At 36.8% G+C, this 18,176-nt stretch overlaps 2 protein-coding genes across 8 annotated transcripts; both read left to right on the forward strand.

Moving 5' to 3' along the window:
- The first annotated feature begins 3,734 nt into the window (after nucleotides 1–3,734).
- lrrc8ab (leucine rich repeat containing 8 VRAC subunit Ab) lies at nucleotides 3,735–13,624 on the forward strand. 7 transcript variants are annotated; one of them, XM_079815607.1, is made up of 5 exons: nucleotides 3,735–3,882; nucleotides 4,438–4,717; nucleotides 4,845–6,963; nucleotides 11,029–11,353; nucleotides 11,422–11,818. In XM_079815607.1, exons 3-4 carry the CDS (start codon nucleotides 4,852–4,854, stop codon nucleotides 11,302–11,304), a joined length of 2,388 nt encoding a protein of 795 aa, XP_079671733.1. In that variant the 5' UTR covers nucleotides 3,735–3,882; nucleotides 4,438–4,717; nucleotides 4,845–4,851; the 3' UTR covers nucleotides 11,305–11,353; nucleotides 11,422–11,818. The 7 variants fall into 7 exon arrangements, 6 of the variants coding, with proteins under 6 accessions (XP_079671733.1, XP_079671734.1, XP_079671736.1 ...); XM_079815608.1 differs by having other exon boundaries at nucleotides 11,029–11,335; XM_079815610.1 differs by having other exon boundaries at nucleotides 4,438–4,510; nucleotides 11,029–11,335.
- Nucleotides 13,559–18,086, forward strand: ppil3 (peptidylprolyl isomerase (cyclophilin)-like 3). Its single transcript, XM_079815613.1, has 6 exons — nucleotides 13,559–13,667; nucleotides 13,975–14,049; nucleotides 14,442–14,535; nucleotides 14,772–14,839; nucleotides 17,410–17,528; nucleotides 17,692–18,086. The coding sequence occupies exons 1-6, from the start codon at nucleotides 13,665–13,667 to the stop codon at nucleotides 17,816–17,818; spliced, it is 486 nt and encodes a 161-aa protein (XP_079671739.1). The 5' UTR covers nucleotides 13,559–13,664; the 3' UTR covers nucleotides 17,819–18,086.
- Nucleotides 18,087–18,176: the final 90 nt, after the last annotated feature.

Here is an 18,176-nt window from a genome sequence, read left to right on the forward strand (position 1 = left end):
GACTTCTCATATGAGCCCTCTAAATGATGATAACAACTGCATCAACAATAATCCAGCATCATGTGTCATCAACTCATCATTAATTTTCTCTTGCTGTTCAGGGAAAAATTAATATTGAAAAGTCAAGGGTCAAGAGCCCAACTAAAGCAACCACTAATCACCATAATGGTGACTTCAAACGAAAATGTTATTTTAGATAAAACATCAGTATGTTTAATTCTCAATAAGAGCTTCTGTAGACGTCTGACAGAAATAAAGTCAGTCTGGTTAGTAATGCGTGAAGCTGGTAATGAGACCATTATTAAACTCTCGAAATGAAACAGGCCGTCTTGAAATCTGCAGTGTATATATTTTTTTTACATAAGGGGGTCTGTGGTTGAAGAGACGCTCGAGGAGCCCAGCAACACCAGCCAGCAGCAGTCAACCTGAAGCTTTCGCATGCAACCCCTCTGAAGCTAAGCAGGGTTGAGCCCGGTCTTTATCTGGATGGGAGACATCTTGGGAGACTGGGTAGCTGCTGGAAGAGGTGTTAGAGAGGCCAACCGGGCTGATCAGCCTGAGGTCTGAGTGGGTCCTAACGCCCCAGTTACAGTCGCAATAAGCTGTACCTGGTGTAAAATAGTTCCTACAGCACATAACACATCACCCAATGCCCCAGTACAGTAGCCTTAAACTGTACTGAATAAAGGGTTAAAATAAACCTCAGAAAATAAGAGGTGTAACCCGGGGGCAAAAATAATGCCTAACATCACATACCATGCAGATAGTTAGTTAGTTAGTTTCATATCACATTATTATATTATATTATATTATATTATATTATATTATATTATATTATATTATATTATATTATATTTATTATATTATATTATATTATATTATATTATATTATATTATATTATATTATATTATATTATATTTATTATATTGTAAACAGTTGATCTGCTTAATATTTTTTGAACCTGTGATACTTTTTTTCAGGATTCATTGATGAATAAAAAGTAAAAAAGAACAGAATTTATTCGAAATAAAAATATTTTCTAAAAATATAAGCCTTCACTATCACTTTTTTTATAAATTTAACACATCCTTACTGAATTTTATGAATGGTATTGTTACAAAATATTTGCATTGTAAATAAACACAGTTTTTTTATTATTCATTAAAGAATCCTGGTTTTATCACAGTATCACAGGTTAAACAAAAAAGCCCTATATTTTTCTATGTCTCCAGTGGCGTAGTCAGTAAAGTGTAATGCGCAAGGATTTAGAGTTATGATGCGATCGACCTGGGTTCTAATCCACCTGTTGCCGAACTCGCCTTTCAGTCTTTTCCCGTCACAAATTAGACTGATTAAACCCAGCCTGATCTGCCAGCAATTTGATTTCGCCCTGCAACACAGTCTGGAAACCTGTACATGAATTTCTTCTGCTTCTGTTACACTTTTGTGGGAACCAATCACAGACTGGTTTATCCACCTGGCACGCTATTGACAGGTTTAACACGTGACGGATAGAGAGGCGATGGGTCGTTGCCATAGACTGTAAAAAAGTATGGACGTAGTGTCCGTGACGTCACCCATAGGATTCTGATGAGCCGTTCTGAAGAGCAAAGTATGGACGAGATGGCCGTTGCCATCTTGGCAGCGTGTCATCGCGCGTCACTACTGGATAACAGAAAATGGGCAAAAAGGCGGGACGTGGGCGGAGCTTAAGTGACGCGATGACAAACAGACAGCAGATAAGTGGCTATCCACCTGTCACTCGAAGTGGCCACGCCCTTAATTATGCAGAACTTTAATGCTTTATATAATGTAAACGATGTAATGTAAAAAAAAATTCACCCCCCTCACAGTTGTCATGAAGGGCAAAATTAGCCGCATAGACCAAAACCACAATTTGTACCAGGCTGTAAACATGCTTTATTCTGCTGTAAAGTTGGCCATTTTAACATGGGGCTCAATGAGATTCTGCTCCCTTCTGGAGCCTGTCCCTAGCGGCCAGTCGATGAATTGCAGTTTAAGGTATTTCCGTATTGGCTTCAAGAGAAACTGCAGGAGGTTGCCGCTTGGTCGTAGCCCGTTGATTACGCCTCTTGTGGTCTGATTGGTTGAAGGACTATCCAATTGCATACGGAGTCATTTGAATTATGCTCGTTTATCACGCCTCTTGTGGACTGATTGGTTGAAGGACTATCCAATTGCATACAGAGTAATATAATTTATGCTCGTTTATCACGCCTCTTGTGCAGTAGAAAATACCTAGCAGACTCCCCAGACCAATGTTCAATCTTAAATCGAGCTTGGTCTGGTGATAGCCAGACAAATCACAAATCACATCGGAAAGGCATTAACTTTCAATAAAAATTAACCGGTGATACTTTTTTCAGGATTCATTGATGAATAAAAAGTTAGAAAGAAAATCTTTTCTAACAATATAAGCCTTCACTATCACTTTTTCATCAGTTTAACACATCTTACTGAATAAAAGTATATTATTTTCTTTTTTTTAAAAAGAAGAAAAAATCACACCAAACTTTGAACGGTTGTGTATATTGTTAAAAAATATTTGTATTGTAAATAAACGCTGCTCTTTTTTAAACTTTTTTATGTATCAAAGAATCCAGATCTGATCAAAGTCACAGGTTAAAACAAGATGCACTATTGCACTAATGCTTTCAGTGGTGTAGTCAGTAAAGTGTAATGCTCAAGAATTCAATGTTTTGACGCAATTGACCCGGGTTCGAATCCATCTGTTACCGAGCACGCTTTTCTGCCTTTTCCCATCTCAAATCACATCGATAAAAATTAAGAAAATGTTTTAAATGTCGAAATAAAGTGCATAACGAAATGTTTAATAATTATATTTATTGGGTAGGTACAGTGAAGCAATTTAGTTTTTTTCCTCAGTTGTAGCTGCCTTAATAAACATATCAAAATGGCAAGATTTATCCCACAACTATTTACAGAAACTATAACACTGCGATGATGGAGTTGATATGTTAAGGCTGTGACCGCAGAGACGTCAGTATTGTTTGTTTAAAATATTAAAAAATATATAACTTCAAGGACTATGTGTCCTGCTGTGAGATCCACAATGAGCAGGAAATAGTAAGTGCTCCTCAGAGTTAAAGCTGCCCATGACACTGCCTGATTTATTCAAAATGATTAAAAAAAAAAAACATGACGGAGTTGACGCAAAGTGAGGACACAACTTGTATAGCTATTTTTTTTAATGGAAAATATAATTCAATATTTACTTGTTGTATTGTTGATATCTTAAACATCTCCGCCTTTTAATGTAGGCTAACTGTGCATTTTTTAATTTGTTGCATTTTTAAACACTTTGTTTGGCAGTTTTACATTGTGACCTCTTGCTGAGGACAGGTTAAATTACAAGTACAGAGAGTGCTTTTAAAATAAAAGCCTACTAAAGAAATTATTTATAAAAAAAAAAAAAGCAATGCATGTCCTGGGTATACAAATTTCCCCTAAATGTAGCTTTATAAGTATTTTCTTGTGTTGACATTCTTACTTTTTAACATAAATAGGGCTGTTTAGGACATGTTTCGTCCCTTATCTCAAGATTCAGTGATAGTATGATGGAGGTGCTCAGATAGGATTTTAACCATAGACTGTAAGAACTGTGATTCCAGCTCCAATCCAGTGAGTGGCGATAATGAGACGTAAAGTGAAGCTGAAGACTAAATCTAAAACTCCGAACGCACTGCCCTCTAGTGTAATGAACCGATTATGAAAAATACATTTGATCCCTGCAGCTGAGATTGGCTGAACCAAGACAAAGAGCGCAAATTGCACTTTCTTTCCTGGCTTTATCAGTCCGACAACAAGCACATGGAGCAGAGGTGGCAGCACACAGCTGGGTGAGTACGTTACATGATCCTGTCAAATGCCGGTCAGTTTCCCTCGACGAGGAAAACAAAGACACTGCCCTTTATACAAAGACAAGCAGCAAACTAATAGTAACATTAGTCATTCATGTGCTGAGCAGCGAATCTCAAATCACACATAACAGTATGTACGGGGCTCGTTTATTATTGTTTTCAGTGCATAAACAATATTTTAACGGTAACCTGGGAGACTCGCCATATCAAGCTGAGAGGATTCAGAAATGAACTGGTTTAATCCAGTTGTCTATTCTCTTATTTGTCGATCAACATCTTTATTATCTTATGATCATCTTTCAGTTAATAGCTATCGTAATTTTGTCTGTAAAATCGTTTATCGAATGTCTCAGCTAGTCATTTAATTTGTGCCATATATGGTCAGTTAACATCATTTAAAATAAAAATGTCAAGCAAATGGAGAGGAAATAAGTTTTTAACTTGTTCTTGTTTAACTAAGATTAAAACTCTCGGAAAATGCATAGTGGTCGTATTGGACATTGTATTGTATGCTTTTTTTTTTTTTCACGGCAGGATATCTGTGTCCCATGCTGACAAAAAGGACTGTGATGAGTGTCAGTTCCTGAATGGACATGTGGAGTATTAGGTAAGATCCAACTGAGGAGACACTGCTTCAGACACTGCCCTGCCTTAGACAAACAGGATTTGAACCCTGGGGTCACGGACTCGCCAAAGCCAGAGGAGACAATTCTTCAGTGTTATTATCGGAAATGGCTAATAATAGATGACAAGAAAGCCAGAGCATTCTTTTGGCGGAGTCTTCTTGTGTAGAAGACAGCTGTCCTCGACTTCGGTAAAATATGTTTCAGATGTTTATGTTGGGAGATGATAGAGTTAGTTTGTAATAGTGGGGCAGTTTTAAATAGGCCTAATTTGTAGAATCTAGATGTTGTATGACCATGCCAATATTTTAATTTCAGGTAAATCATGATCCCCATAACTGAGCTGCGCTACTTTGTGGACACACAACCTACGTATCGCATCCTAAAGCCATGGTGGGACGTGTTCACAGACTATTTATCAGTCGTAATGCTGATGATTGCAGTATTTGGGGGCACGCTTCAGGTCACACAGGACAAGATGATCTGCCTGCCCTGCAAATGGGTAGTTAATAAGACCTGTAGGAAGTATTTCAATTCAACGTTTTCTGTGCCCTTGACCCTTGAACCTCAAGGAATCCAGTATGACCTTGATCGGCACCAGTACAACTATGTCGATGCTGTGTGCTATGAAAACAAGCTTCACTGGTTTGCTAAGTATTTCCCATATTTGGTGCTGCTGCATACGCTAATTTTTCTGGCTTGCAGCAACTTCTGGTTCAAGTTCCCCTGGACGAGCTCTAAACTGGAACATTTTGTGTCTATCCTCCTGAAATGTTTTGACTCGCCGTGGACCACACGAGCTCTGTCTGAAACTGTCGTGGAGGAAAGTGACCCCAAAGCTCTGGTGAAAATGAATGGCTCTTTCGATAAGAAGGCTTCATATGTTAGCGAAGACGTTGAAGCGAGTGTTCCCATGCTGTCCACCAGATCTCGTTTTGAACAAGGAATCGTGGACCACTCCGAGAATGGTGTCCTGGACAAAAAGGAAGGTGAACAAGCTAAGGCGTTGTTTGAGAAGGTGAAGAAGTTTCGAATTCATGTTGAAGAAGGCGATATAGTCTACCGACTTTACATCCGACAGACTATTATCAAAGTTGTTAAGTTTATCCTTATTATCTGCTATACCGGCTACTATGTACACAATATTCAGTTCAACGTCGACTGCAATGTGGACATCGAGAGTCTGACTGGTTATCGCATGTACAACTGTGCCCATCCCTTGGCCACCCTCTTCAAGATTTTAGCCTGCTTCTACATTAGTCTAGTTATCGTGTATGGCATGATCTGCGTATACACCCTCAGCTGGATGCTTCGACGTTCCCTCAAGAAGTACTCGTTTGAGTCTATCCGAGAGGAGAGCAGCTACAGCGACATCCCAGATGTGAAAAACGACTTTGCCTTCATGCTGCATATGATTGACCAGTACGACCCCCTCTATTCCAAGAGATTTGCAGTGTTCCTCTCAGAGGTCAGCGAGAACAAACTTCGCCAGCTGAACCTTAACAACGAATGGACTTTGGAAAAGCTTCGGCAGAGGATCACCAAAAACTCCCAAGAGAAGTTGGAGCTCCACCTATTCATGCTCAGTGGGATTCCAGACACAGTCTTTGACTTGGTGGAGTTGGAGGTTCTGAAGCTTGAGCTCATTCCTGATGTCACCATCCCACCAATCATTGCCCAGCTTACTAACCTCAGAGAGATGTGGCTGTACCACACGCCAGCAAAAATAGAGGCTCCAGCCCTTGCATTTCTAAGAGAGAACCTGAAATCTTTGCACATCAAGTTCACCGACATAAAGGAGATTCCTCTGTGGATCTACAGCTTGAAGAACTTAAGCGAGTTGCACCTTACTGGGAACCTTAGTGCTGACAACAACCGCTACATCGTCATTGACGGTTTACGAGAGTTGAAGCGACTAAAGGTTTTGAGACTGAAAAGTAACTTAACGAAGCTGCCTCAGGTGGTCACGGATGTTGGACAGCACCTCCAGAAGCTGTCCATCAACAATGAAGGTACCAAGTTGATGGTGCTCAACAGCTTAAAGAAGATGGTGAACCTGTCAGAGCTGGAGCTTGTCCGCTGCGATCTAGAGCGCATACCACATTCCATCTTCAGCCTGCACAATTTACAGGAGATTGATCTTAAGGACAACAACCTGAAAACCATTGAGGAGATCATCAGTTTTCAGCATCTTCATCGACTTGTTTGTCTTAAGTTGTGGTATAATCAGATTGCGTACATACCTATTCAGATAGGTAATTTGAACAACCTGGAGCGCCTCTATTTGAACCGCAATAAGATTGAGAAAATGCCACATCAGCTCTTCTTCTGCCGGAAGCTGAGGTTTCTTGATCTGAGCCATAACAATCTGACTGACATCCCATCAGAAATAGGAACTCTGCAGAACCTTCAGTACCTTGCTGTAACTGCCAATAGGGTAAGTCAAGTTCATGGCTATTGTAGTTTTGAGTTTTAATTTAGTCTTTATTTCTATTTTGTATTTTCAGTTTTGCCATCAGTACTTTTAGATTATGTCTTTTCAGATTTTTTTATTTATTTATTTTTATTTTAGGGCTGTATATAGTATACACCTGCATACAGTTTTACAAAATACCATGAATCAAACATTAAAATTATTAAAATTAGTGGATTCATTTTTATTTTATTAAGGTTAGTTTTGGAGTCACAGTTTTTAGCTTAGCCGCTGATGCTGGGGTTGTGTTGTTTGTTTACTTTTATTTTTATTTAAAAGCAGGCTGCAAAAAAAATAATAATTACTCAATAACAATATTATAGATACAACCCCATTTCCAAAAAAGTGGGACATTGTTTAAAATGCAATAAAATCAAGAATCTAATTTGTTAGTTCTGACAAAAGTACAAAGAAAAGATCTCCAATTTTTTCACTGACCAACAAAATTGTATTTTGTAAATATAGACACTCCAAAAAAGTTGCGACAGAGGCATATTTACCACTGTCAACACTTTTTAATTGTTTTGAATTGAGGATACTAACTGTTGCAGTTTTGCAAGTAGAATCTCGTCGGATACAAGACTGCTGCTCAACAGTCAATGGTCGTCATTGTCTAATTCTCCTTTTTATGATGGGCCATACATTTTCAGTAGGAGACTGATCTGGACTGCAGTAAGGTCAGCTCATCCTCTCTGCGGTGTAGAGTCTGAGAAACCACTCTGTAGTAGCACGTGCAAAATGAGTCCTGACATTGTCTTGCTTCCCAGGAAAAATGTCATTTTGATTGCAGTCTCTGTACAATCTCAAAATATGCCTCCACGTTAATGGTACCATCACTCATATAGTCACGCATACCGTTTGCACTGATGCACCCCTATACCATGACAGATGTTTGCTTTTGCACCTGTCACTGATGAAAGTCTGGATGGTCCCTTTCATCTTTGGGACTGCGATCTTGATGTTCGTTTTTCCCAAAAACAAGCTGAAAGGTGAACTCCTCTTATCACAAAACACTTTTTTTTGGACAATCTAAAATGGGTTTCAAACTCATTTTCGGTTGAGGGCCGGATGGGATAAAATGTAACCATGTACGGTCCGAATTACCTTTTTAAACCTTAGTGCATTGAAAATTAGCCTACATTAGTATTAACCATACAAATTAATAAAACTAGAAAAACACACTGCCTCTGTGAAAATGGCCTTTTTACAGGGAAATTTAGTTTTTTATATATATTTTTTATTAGGGATGCCCCGGTTATGATGATTTTTCATGGCTGATTCAGATTTGTTTAATAAAGCAAATGCTAATTTGCTCTATAACAGGCCAAACTGGCCTTAAACAAAAAAATATATGTAGCCAGCCATTTGAAAATAGAGGCAAACACTACATTTTAGTCATGATGCAAACAAAGATGGTACACAGACTACACACATGTAGCATGAGCAGTATTTATTTAAATTAGACTATCATTTCAAGATTTAAAGCAAAAACAGAATGATCTGACTTTAGATTTGTGAAAAATTATGCTAGAAGACACCTGCCCAAAACAAAAACAGCAGACGGAATGAATGAAAATGCAAATTCACTGTGTCAGTATGTGGCACCTAGTGTTTCCTTGTTTACTGAGATGACGCTACTTTATACGGATGTAAGAGGACAAGAAAATGCCATCGAAGCATTCTGAAGACAGTTCCCTTTCATAGATACATCCCTACCCCCATTTTAGTATTTATATATTTTTCTTCCTATATTTCGCAAACAGTGAGTTTTCTGTGCCTGGTACAGTTTTTTACAGACTTTGTAATATTAACACAAATTACATTTTGGGATTGCAAAGAAATTTGTGTGCAAGTCCATAACAAAACAGATAAGCCAAGATAAATCTTAAAACTGTTCCGATTTATGTCCGATCGAACGGTGCTTCTCTATTTTCCATTATTGTTCAAATCATCCCCTGTTGTGGGCCGCATGTTTGACACCCCTGATCTAAAATGAGCTTGGGCCCAGAGAACTCTGTGCATTGCTGCATAGAATTGATGTATAGTTTTCTCCTTGCATAACAGAGATTCAAGTTGCATTTATTGATGCAGTGGCAGACTTGTGTTAAGTGACCGCGGTTTTAAAAAAGTACTCCTGAGCCCATGTGGCTATATTTAACATGGTAGCATGACAGTTTCTCATGCAATGCCATCTGAGGGCTCAAAAGTCACGCACATTCAACAGAGGTTTCCTGCCTTGCCCAACATGAGATTTCTCTGGATCCCTGGAATATTTTTTTTACAATATTATATACGGTAGGGGGTAAATGGCCTACATTCTTTGCAATTTTGCATTAAGAAATGTGATTTTTGAGTTGTTTGACAATTCTCTCATGAAATGTTGCACAAAGTGGTGAGCCATGACCTATCTGTGCTTGCTAAGTCAGAGCCTTTGGTGGATCTTCTGTTTATACCCCAATCATGATACCTTCACCTATTACCAATTCACCTGCTTTCAAAACTGGATATTCTATAATCTTTTCACTTTTATTTTGCCTCTGTCCCAACTTTTTTGGAGTGTTGCAGCCACTGATCTATATAGAGAACTGGATTGCTCATAACGTCATAAAAAGTAAAGCCACCGCGCCACCATATTGGTATTTCCTAGTAAGCTCACACGTTCTATTGAACTAATAGGAAATTATATGATTTTACTAAGAAAACATTGCCCAAGGAGACAAGGTTTTTCAAGTCTTCCTGTGCATTCTTACAACAACCTCCTAAGCAGGCTAAAATACCATATATTAAGTCGGAAATTTTCCCTGCTTATTACAAAGTTACGTTCATATTCATTACAGTAGTAAACATCAGATTAGCTGACGGACAAGACACTTCAGCATTTGTATTACAAATGTCAAAGTGTGCATTCTGAAATGGGAATAAAGATGTATGCCTTGTAACCTGAAATCGTCTTATACTGTTGTGTTGATGTATTTATGTTGTGATGTAGTATTGGTTTTATTCATACAGTAGGCTAACTGCAAATGGTACAACAATGATTTCGTTAACAGCATGCATTTAGAAGCAGCTAATGATTAAACCGATGGTTAAATTAATAATTAATTCAACAACATAGCATACATAACACTTTACTCATATTGGAAACTGTAAACGCCATACATTTGCATTGCCTTTAAGAGTCTAAAATAGATGTTGTTCAATCAGGAAATAAAATACATGCATCATAACTTATTCAGACAAATAACGCTGACTGCTTTATTTCCGAGATGATGCATGGTAAACTTAGAATTTGAATACAATATAGTGTACAGAATATAGTATGTAGTAGAATATACAGAATATAGTAACAGAGGCTTGTATTGATATTTATTGTATAGGCTATTCCAATAAATTTCTGCAGCTAAGAAATATGTTAATGTTTAAGGTTTCCTCCATAATTACATATATATTTAAAATATTTTTTGTGTTTGGTCAGTTACCTGTGTCGGCAGTGTGCAGTAGACACCCACATCAATGAATATATGACTTATCCTCTCTGAAAAGACCATAAACATTACAGATAACATCAGAAGTAACTATAAATTTTCATACATATAGTAAAACTAATCCTGTGAGACTGAGAAGTTGCAAATCAGGTGATTTTAGGTCAATGTTTTGGCTGTTAGTCAGTGATGCCCTCTGTCGGTAGGGAATCGTAAGATGGCCGCTCAAACTCTTCCGGTGGCTTCACAGCCTGAGGGCAGTTTAGAATGCAGTGTGCAATCCAGTCATTTATATAGATCAGTGGTTGCAGCCATCATAATCAAAATGTGTTTATGTTTACAAAATACAATTCTTTTCTTTGTACTTTTGTCAGAATTAACAAATCACAGATTCTTGTTTTTATTGCATTTTACTAAATGTCCCAACTTTTCTGGAAATGGTACTGATCTTATGCTGAAATGTAAGTATTACATTGTTGTAAATGTACTTTCAGTCAACTTTGTTTTCTGATCTCTGTCATCTTTTATGCTTTAATTTTCCTCATAGATTGAAGTGCTCCCCCCTGAGTTGTTTCATTGTAAGAAATTGCGAACACTGAACCTCGGAAACAACTGCCTGCAGTCTCTACCCTCTCGGTTTGGAGAGCTCACCGGTCTGACGCAGCTGGAGCTGAAGGGCAACAGGCTCGAGTGCCTTCCTGTAGAACTGGGGGAATGCAGATTGCTGAAGAAGAGTAGTCTATCTGTGGAGGAAAATATTTTCAACACTTTACCTTCCGAGGTCAAAGAGCAGCTGTGGAGAACTGACAAAGAGGCTTCTTGAAGCAGATACATGAGCCTGAGAGCACTTGCCTGTGTGAAGATTTTAAATGGTGTGTGGAGAGGAATTCAAACCAAGCAATTGAAAATTACACTTATACATGTTTGTCACATTTTTCAGGGCTCATCAGAATGTTTCCTGAGGGGGAAAAAGTAAGTATTTCACAATATGGCATGTCGTGTTTTATTGTAACATGGACATTTCTGCTGTTTGACACTAAGGAGTGAGCAGACCAAATATTACATCAGGATTAAGGTGCTGTTAATTTTTGCCTTAATATACACAAACACTATTCACTTATAGTATTTTATTATGAACATTTCTACTGTGTTTTATACCAGTGTTACAGTGTAAGTGTTACTGTCTGTGAAATCATTCTACTTTTACCTATTCTTAAATCCATGTGTACTGTTGACGACTACCAATTCAACCCGATTAGGGTTAACTGCTATAATATATTTTGTTTACTTGAAATTGTTGGGCAAATCATTATGTAAATAACTGGTTAATATATTCTAAAAAAAAAAAAAACATAAAGGACACCAATTAACTTTTTTGTTTGTTTATACATGCCCTATGCATAACCCAGTACATTCATATGCTGTACAGTCTTTTTGACAGATGTCATCTCTTACATTAGAAACATACGTAAATAGATATTCACCCCATATTAGATATTAACCTCTTTCACCCCCAAAAACAGTATGTTGATATTGTCTACAGTATTCGTCTTTATTGGAAGTTTAATGTGTTAACTGAGTACTTATGGTTACACAAATGATTTTTGATGTTTTCAGTATTTATGAACAAATGCAAAGGCGAAATCTAAGAACTTTTATAAAATGTACACTAAGAGATAGTGTTGATACCACTATCTACATGTATTTCTTTTGTATAAAGTATATGCATGTTAGTATTACTTTTTTTTTCTAAGAAATTAGAAAAAGCCTTCATTACATTTATACCTTACAAATACAGCACCTTACTTTCACCGGTCTGCTCACTTTGAAACACTTTGAGAATGATCAATTAATCATTTCTAATAAGCAGTTTGCCCTTTGTAAAGGTAGTTTATACATTGTATTCAGTTGACAGACATGTAAACATTAATATTAAAATAGACTAGTACACTCAACTTTGCACTAAATGTTCTCTCCTGTTCCACTTATCAAATGTTATTCTCATGACAGTGTGACATTGCACCATTAAGAAGACAATCAGAAGTATTTAGTGAAATGGTTGCGTGCAATGTAGTTTTGAATTATAGCTTTTAGAGTGTGGTGCAGGTTAATACTTCGTCACTTATGTGCTTCTAGTAGCTATGATTAGCATAGCTGTTTTGTCTTGGCCATATTCAGTTTGTTGATATGTTAACACACTTGTTACTGTTAATAGGTTATTGAACATAGCTTGTTGCATGTTTTCTCATATTACCTCAAGTATGAAACATTGTAGAATTTGTTTTCTTCCATATATACATGTTGGAAACTAAGCTAATAGAATTTCAGAACTTGTTACTCAGGTAAGTGCTGTTCAACTTTGTACATTTGAAGATCAACACTTTTTTTAATGTCTCTGTTATTTGAGATTTGTTTTTATTTAAAACAAATGTTGCTATGTTTCCAGTGTTAACATATGAAGAGTTCAGATGCAAAAGCCTCTAAAAGCCACTTCGGTCAAAAATGAGATAATGATACTGAGTGAATAGCCTACTCTCCACATATAGTATACGATCATAAAATACTTTCACTTCAAACCCACTAAATCCCAGCCTCAGCCCATTCAGAAGTACGGGTACTTAGGTAGAAACCTATACATATAAGCCTGACCAAAAAAAAATGCTTATTTTAAAGAACAACGTCTGACTGACTTAGAGGCTTTTGCATCTGAAGTCTTCATATTTGTAACCATTTGATATATTTATGGTTCATGATTTGAGTACTCTATAAACCCACTGTTTCTTTTTTTTTTTTTTTTTGCAAACTATATGATGTAAAATAGAAAGTAAATGCCACAAACTGTATCAAGCCATAGAGTGAATAAACACTCTTAGTGTGTCAATAAAAATCACTAAACGCATTTTAGTATTTGTTGGGGTTTTGTTTTGTCACCACTTTTATTTTTAAATACTTATTTTTTGGATCGACTGATAAAAAGTATCTGTCTGTCTGTACCTTTTTTTACAGTCTATGGTCTCTGTACACGTGCTATTGGGCCAGGGTGATAAAGGGGAACCGATGTTTTCAGCGTCATTCTTTCCATCGGAGGTTTAACAGTGAAACACCCCGAAGGCGGTTTGCTTTTAGTACTGGTTGTAGTGCCCATATTAACCTGTAAACTTACTTAGCCTTGTGCTTTAGAAGATGGTAAGATTGCGCTTTACATCTCTGTGAATGCTGAACATTTTTTATTTATATTTTCGTTTGTGTATATATATAAATGACTTGTATATCTATTTTATTAATGCAACGCTTTACCTGCTTTGTTAGCATTATGGTACACAACTCTGGCCAAATTACAGTTCCTTAGTTATTAAACTATTTGATATTCTGTGGTAAGCCTACCTTCGAATGGCATGCAATAATTGTTTATATTCTGAACTAGTTATTAGTAACTCCTGTATTATTAATTGTATAATTACACTATATTAAGAAGTCTTTCGTCATCTCGCAGGCTGTCACTCTACATACAGACCTTGGTGATCTCAAAATAGAGTTATTCTGTGAGAAGTGCCCAAAAAGCTCTGAAGTAAGACGCTATATTTTTCCTTGTTTCCTACACACACACACACACGACTGGTTCGCTATCTTTGCGGAGACTCCGTCGACGTAATGGTTTTTATGCTGTACAAACTGTATTTTCTATCCCCTTACACTAACCCTATACCCCTAAACCTACCTATCACAGAACACTATGCAGTTTTACATTTACAAAAAAATTCTGTACGATTTATAAGTTTGTTTCTCATGGGTACCTCAATTTAGATTCCCACAGTGTCATGAGTCCCCCTGAGTCAGTGTGCATTCAGGTTGAAGTCCCCTCCGGGATAGAAAAACATGAACACACACATGTTGTTTCTTGAATAAGTGATATCACGTTGTACATAATATATGTTCATTCTAATTTATTTTTTCTTCTAGAATTTTATTGCACTGTGTGCTGGTGGGTTTTACAGTGGATGTATTTTTCATAGAAACATAAAGGGCTTTATGGCCCAGACTGGAGACCCAACAGGTAACTGATCTGATATTTATTTTCCTTAATGTAACCCAAGTCACGCTGCTTTGGTTTTTAGCTTATACAGTTGTGAATTGCATGAGAGAATTTTTTTGTATTATTATGGTTTCATCTTTTGTTTTTAAATATTTTCTTTAAAAAAAAAACATCTCCAGTCTAGTTTTATTTGGTTGATTTATAAAGAAAAACTTAAAACTTAATTCCGCATCATTCAGACTGATTTTTTCCTGCAGGCACAGGCAAAGGAGGGACCAGTATTTGGGGAAGAAAGTTTGAAGATGAATTCAGTGAACATCTGAAAGTATGTATTAATGTGCATTATTATACCTAATTAAGTATACACATTTTTTTTTTTTTTTACTTGTACTTAAGTCAGACATGAGTTTTAATTCAGGTCAGATGGTGCAAAATGTGGTCAACTCTCACAGTTACGTGGTTATGTTAAGGGTCGTGACATTTCTGAAACGTGTTCAAAAACTATAGCAGGATTGATTCTGATTGGCTGTCAATGTTTTTATCGTTTATCAGCTGGATAAAGTATTACTGAAAGTGATTCCAACTATATCGTTATGCCCCATTTAAAATTTTTGTTTTTGGGGTCTACTAGAATAGGAATTTATGCTTGAATGTTAAAAAAAAACCAGTCAAATATTTTACATGGTTGCAGAGCCTCTCTTCCCAGTCTATCAGTAACGCTCCATTTAGTTCTGGTCTCTAAAGCCTCTCCTTCCCAAAAACACAATGTGCTCTGATTGGTTGGCTGGACCAGCGTGTTGTGATTGGTCAACCATTTTTTTTAACTCCTTTCAGAAATGTCACCTCTTAACCCCGGATTTCAACACACTATTAACGCAACTCAACTAGACCTTGTCCAATTTTTTGCATATTCCTTGGGCGTGAATTAAAAACTACTCAAAACTCCAATCGAGGTGTTTCAGAAACTATTCTTACTGATATAGAGAATAAAGGCCTGTTCACACCAACACAGATACATATAAAGATTACTATTACAATAACTATATGAGCATCCACACCAGCGGACGATATTGTTCTGTTTATTCCAAGTGCGTGCTTTTCTGTCGCTTTAAATGCTCAAGTTTGTTATAGCAAGATTGTTTTTGATTGGCTGTCAATGTTTTTATTGTTCATCAGTTGGATAAAATCGTTCTGAAACTGATTCCAACGATATCGCTTCTGTGTCCTTATTGTTATAGCTGTGATATGGACTATTTAATATTGAAAACTATTTTTAGAACTATATCTTTATCATTTATCTTTATAGTTATTGTCCTTGGTGTGAGCATGCCTTAACTCCCATTTGGATTTTGTGAAATGGAGACATTTTTTCATGTTCAAACATCAACATTACACACGAAAGAAACTTGAAAATGTAGAAAGAAAGAAAAAAATACTTTAAAATTGAAAAGGAGTACTTAAAGGGGCTATATGCAACTTTTTCCCCAAAATAAACGTAACAATAGCCTTTTTATTTTACCATTTATAACTCAAACATCTCCTGATGAGCATACTGACACCTTGTCCGCTCACAGTGGGTGCACCTATAAGCCTGTATCCTATTTTTCCTATTTTCTGGCGGGTCGTCTTTTCCCGCGCTGTCTGCGGATGTGACGTCACCACCGCTGCGAGAGCGAGCAGAAAATGAGAGCAGTTCTATTTTTTGGCCACAGGTGTCAGTCGCGAGTTTAAATTTCAGAAAAACGCATATAGCCCCTTTAAAGGATTAGTTCACTTTAAAATGAAAATGAAGCCATGATTTAACTCACCCTTAAAGGGATACTTCACCGCTGGAAAGATGGATGTGTATTTAAATTGGGTCATTTATGTAGTAGAAATGTGCAATTATTTTAGAAGTTGGTGCCTTCTAGACTGAGAAAAGACAGAAAATGTATTTTTGGCTCATATGGATGAAAGACAACAACTCCCAGAATCACTTGCTTTGCTGCTCTATGAGGCCACTCCCACCAGTTACATCACTTTCCCACCGCGGCACCACCCCACCGTCGTTTTGATTTTTATAGTAATAAAATTATTTAGTTCAGTTAGAGAACAGACACTACAATTAAAAACTGAACGCGTCTGCTCAATACACAGCATGAGGCAAACGAGAGTCACAGCACAAACGCAGCAGGAAAGGAGTCAGACTTAATTCATCATGAGAGCAAACAGCTGACAGACAAGATGATCGCGGAACATTTGGTTTCAAAGCAAAATGTAAAAGTGCCTATTTAAGCGAGTTTGTCATTGTACCGTTTTGTTCTGTTTTTCATTAAGAATAATAGGCTACTGAACCCACAATTCAAGCATCCCGCCCCTAAATTGGTGCTAATTCAAAATAGAAACTAAAATAAGCACAGCCCCACGGGCATTCATTCACGGCAGGCACAGTCATTCACGGTGCGTGTCCAGTCTGGCGCGTTTTCAGTTCATGCCTATGGAATATAATATACCTCCGGGTTTCAACTGATACAATGCTTAATGCTAATCGCTGAAGTAACCCTTTAAGCCACCCTAGGTGTATATGACCTTCTTCTTTCTGATGAACACAATCTTATATTAATAAGTATATTCATTTATATTAAGTTATATATTATATAAAAAAATATCCTGAAGTTTCCAAGCTTTATAATGGCAGTGAAAGGGGCCCATGTTTGAAGCTTAAAAAAAGTGAATCAATCCATCATAAACATACTCCACACAGCTCCATCTAGTCTTTGTAAAACGTACAAGTAATATTCCCAGTATCCAGCAAGCAAGTTAATTATGTCTGCACCAGATTGACTTAAACAGCAATTTAGACATAAGTTGAGTCTTATCAAACTTAATCCTCTCTTTAATGTTTGTCTTCTGTAGCACAATGTCCGGGGTGTGGTGGCCATGGCAAATAACGGACCAAACACAAATGCATCACAGTTCTACTTCACATATGCAAAACAGCCTCACCTGGACATGAAGTACACTGTTTTTGGAAAGTATGTGGGGTTTTTTTCTCTTGCTTTTGCTAGTGTGTTTTATTTTCAATTATTCTTTTATTTGAATGATCAAAGAATAAGCTAGTTAAAAGTTGTTTGTATAGCCTATTTAATTCTGTTATGCATTGTATTAATAGTAACACAAACTCCTCCTTTGTTACAGAATTATAGATGGACTGGAAATTCTGGATGAACTAGAGAAACTCCCTGTGAATGAAAAGACTTTTCGTCCTCTCAATGATGTCCGTATTAAGGATGTTACTATCCATGCCAACCCATTTGCTGGTTGATTGATTTCTTTCCGAAACATTCATAATGAATAATGCCTTGTATTGTAAATAGAAATATTTGTTAGGGTTTTTTATTTTATTTTTAATTTTATTTCATGTTGTTTCATAAATATGTACTCACTTATGAAATAAACCTTTACAGTGTGTGTGTGTGTGAGTGAAACGGCTACATTTTTTTTAATGTAGCCGTTTCAATTGTGAGAATATAAGAAAAACAATATTCAGATGAGCAATTGTTCTTAGACCAATAAAATGTTTCATACAATTGATAGGGTTTCTCCTTGTTTTGCATTTATTCTGCAGTTTGTGTATGAACCATAGAGGACTACAATTTTGAAATCGGTATGAAGATGGTGAC

The sequence above is a fragment of the Gobio gobio genome (assembly GCF_949357685.1).
Source record: "Gobio gobio genome assembly, chromosome: 4".
Classification (NCBI taxonomy): Eukaryota; Metazoa; Chordata; class Actinopteri; order Cypriniformes; family Gobionidae; genus Gobio; species Gobio gobio.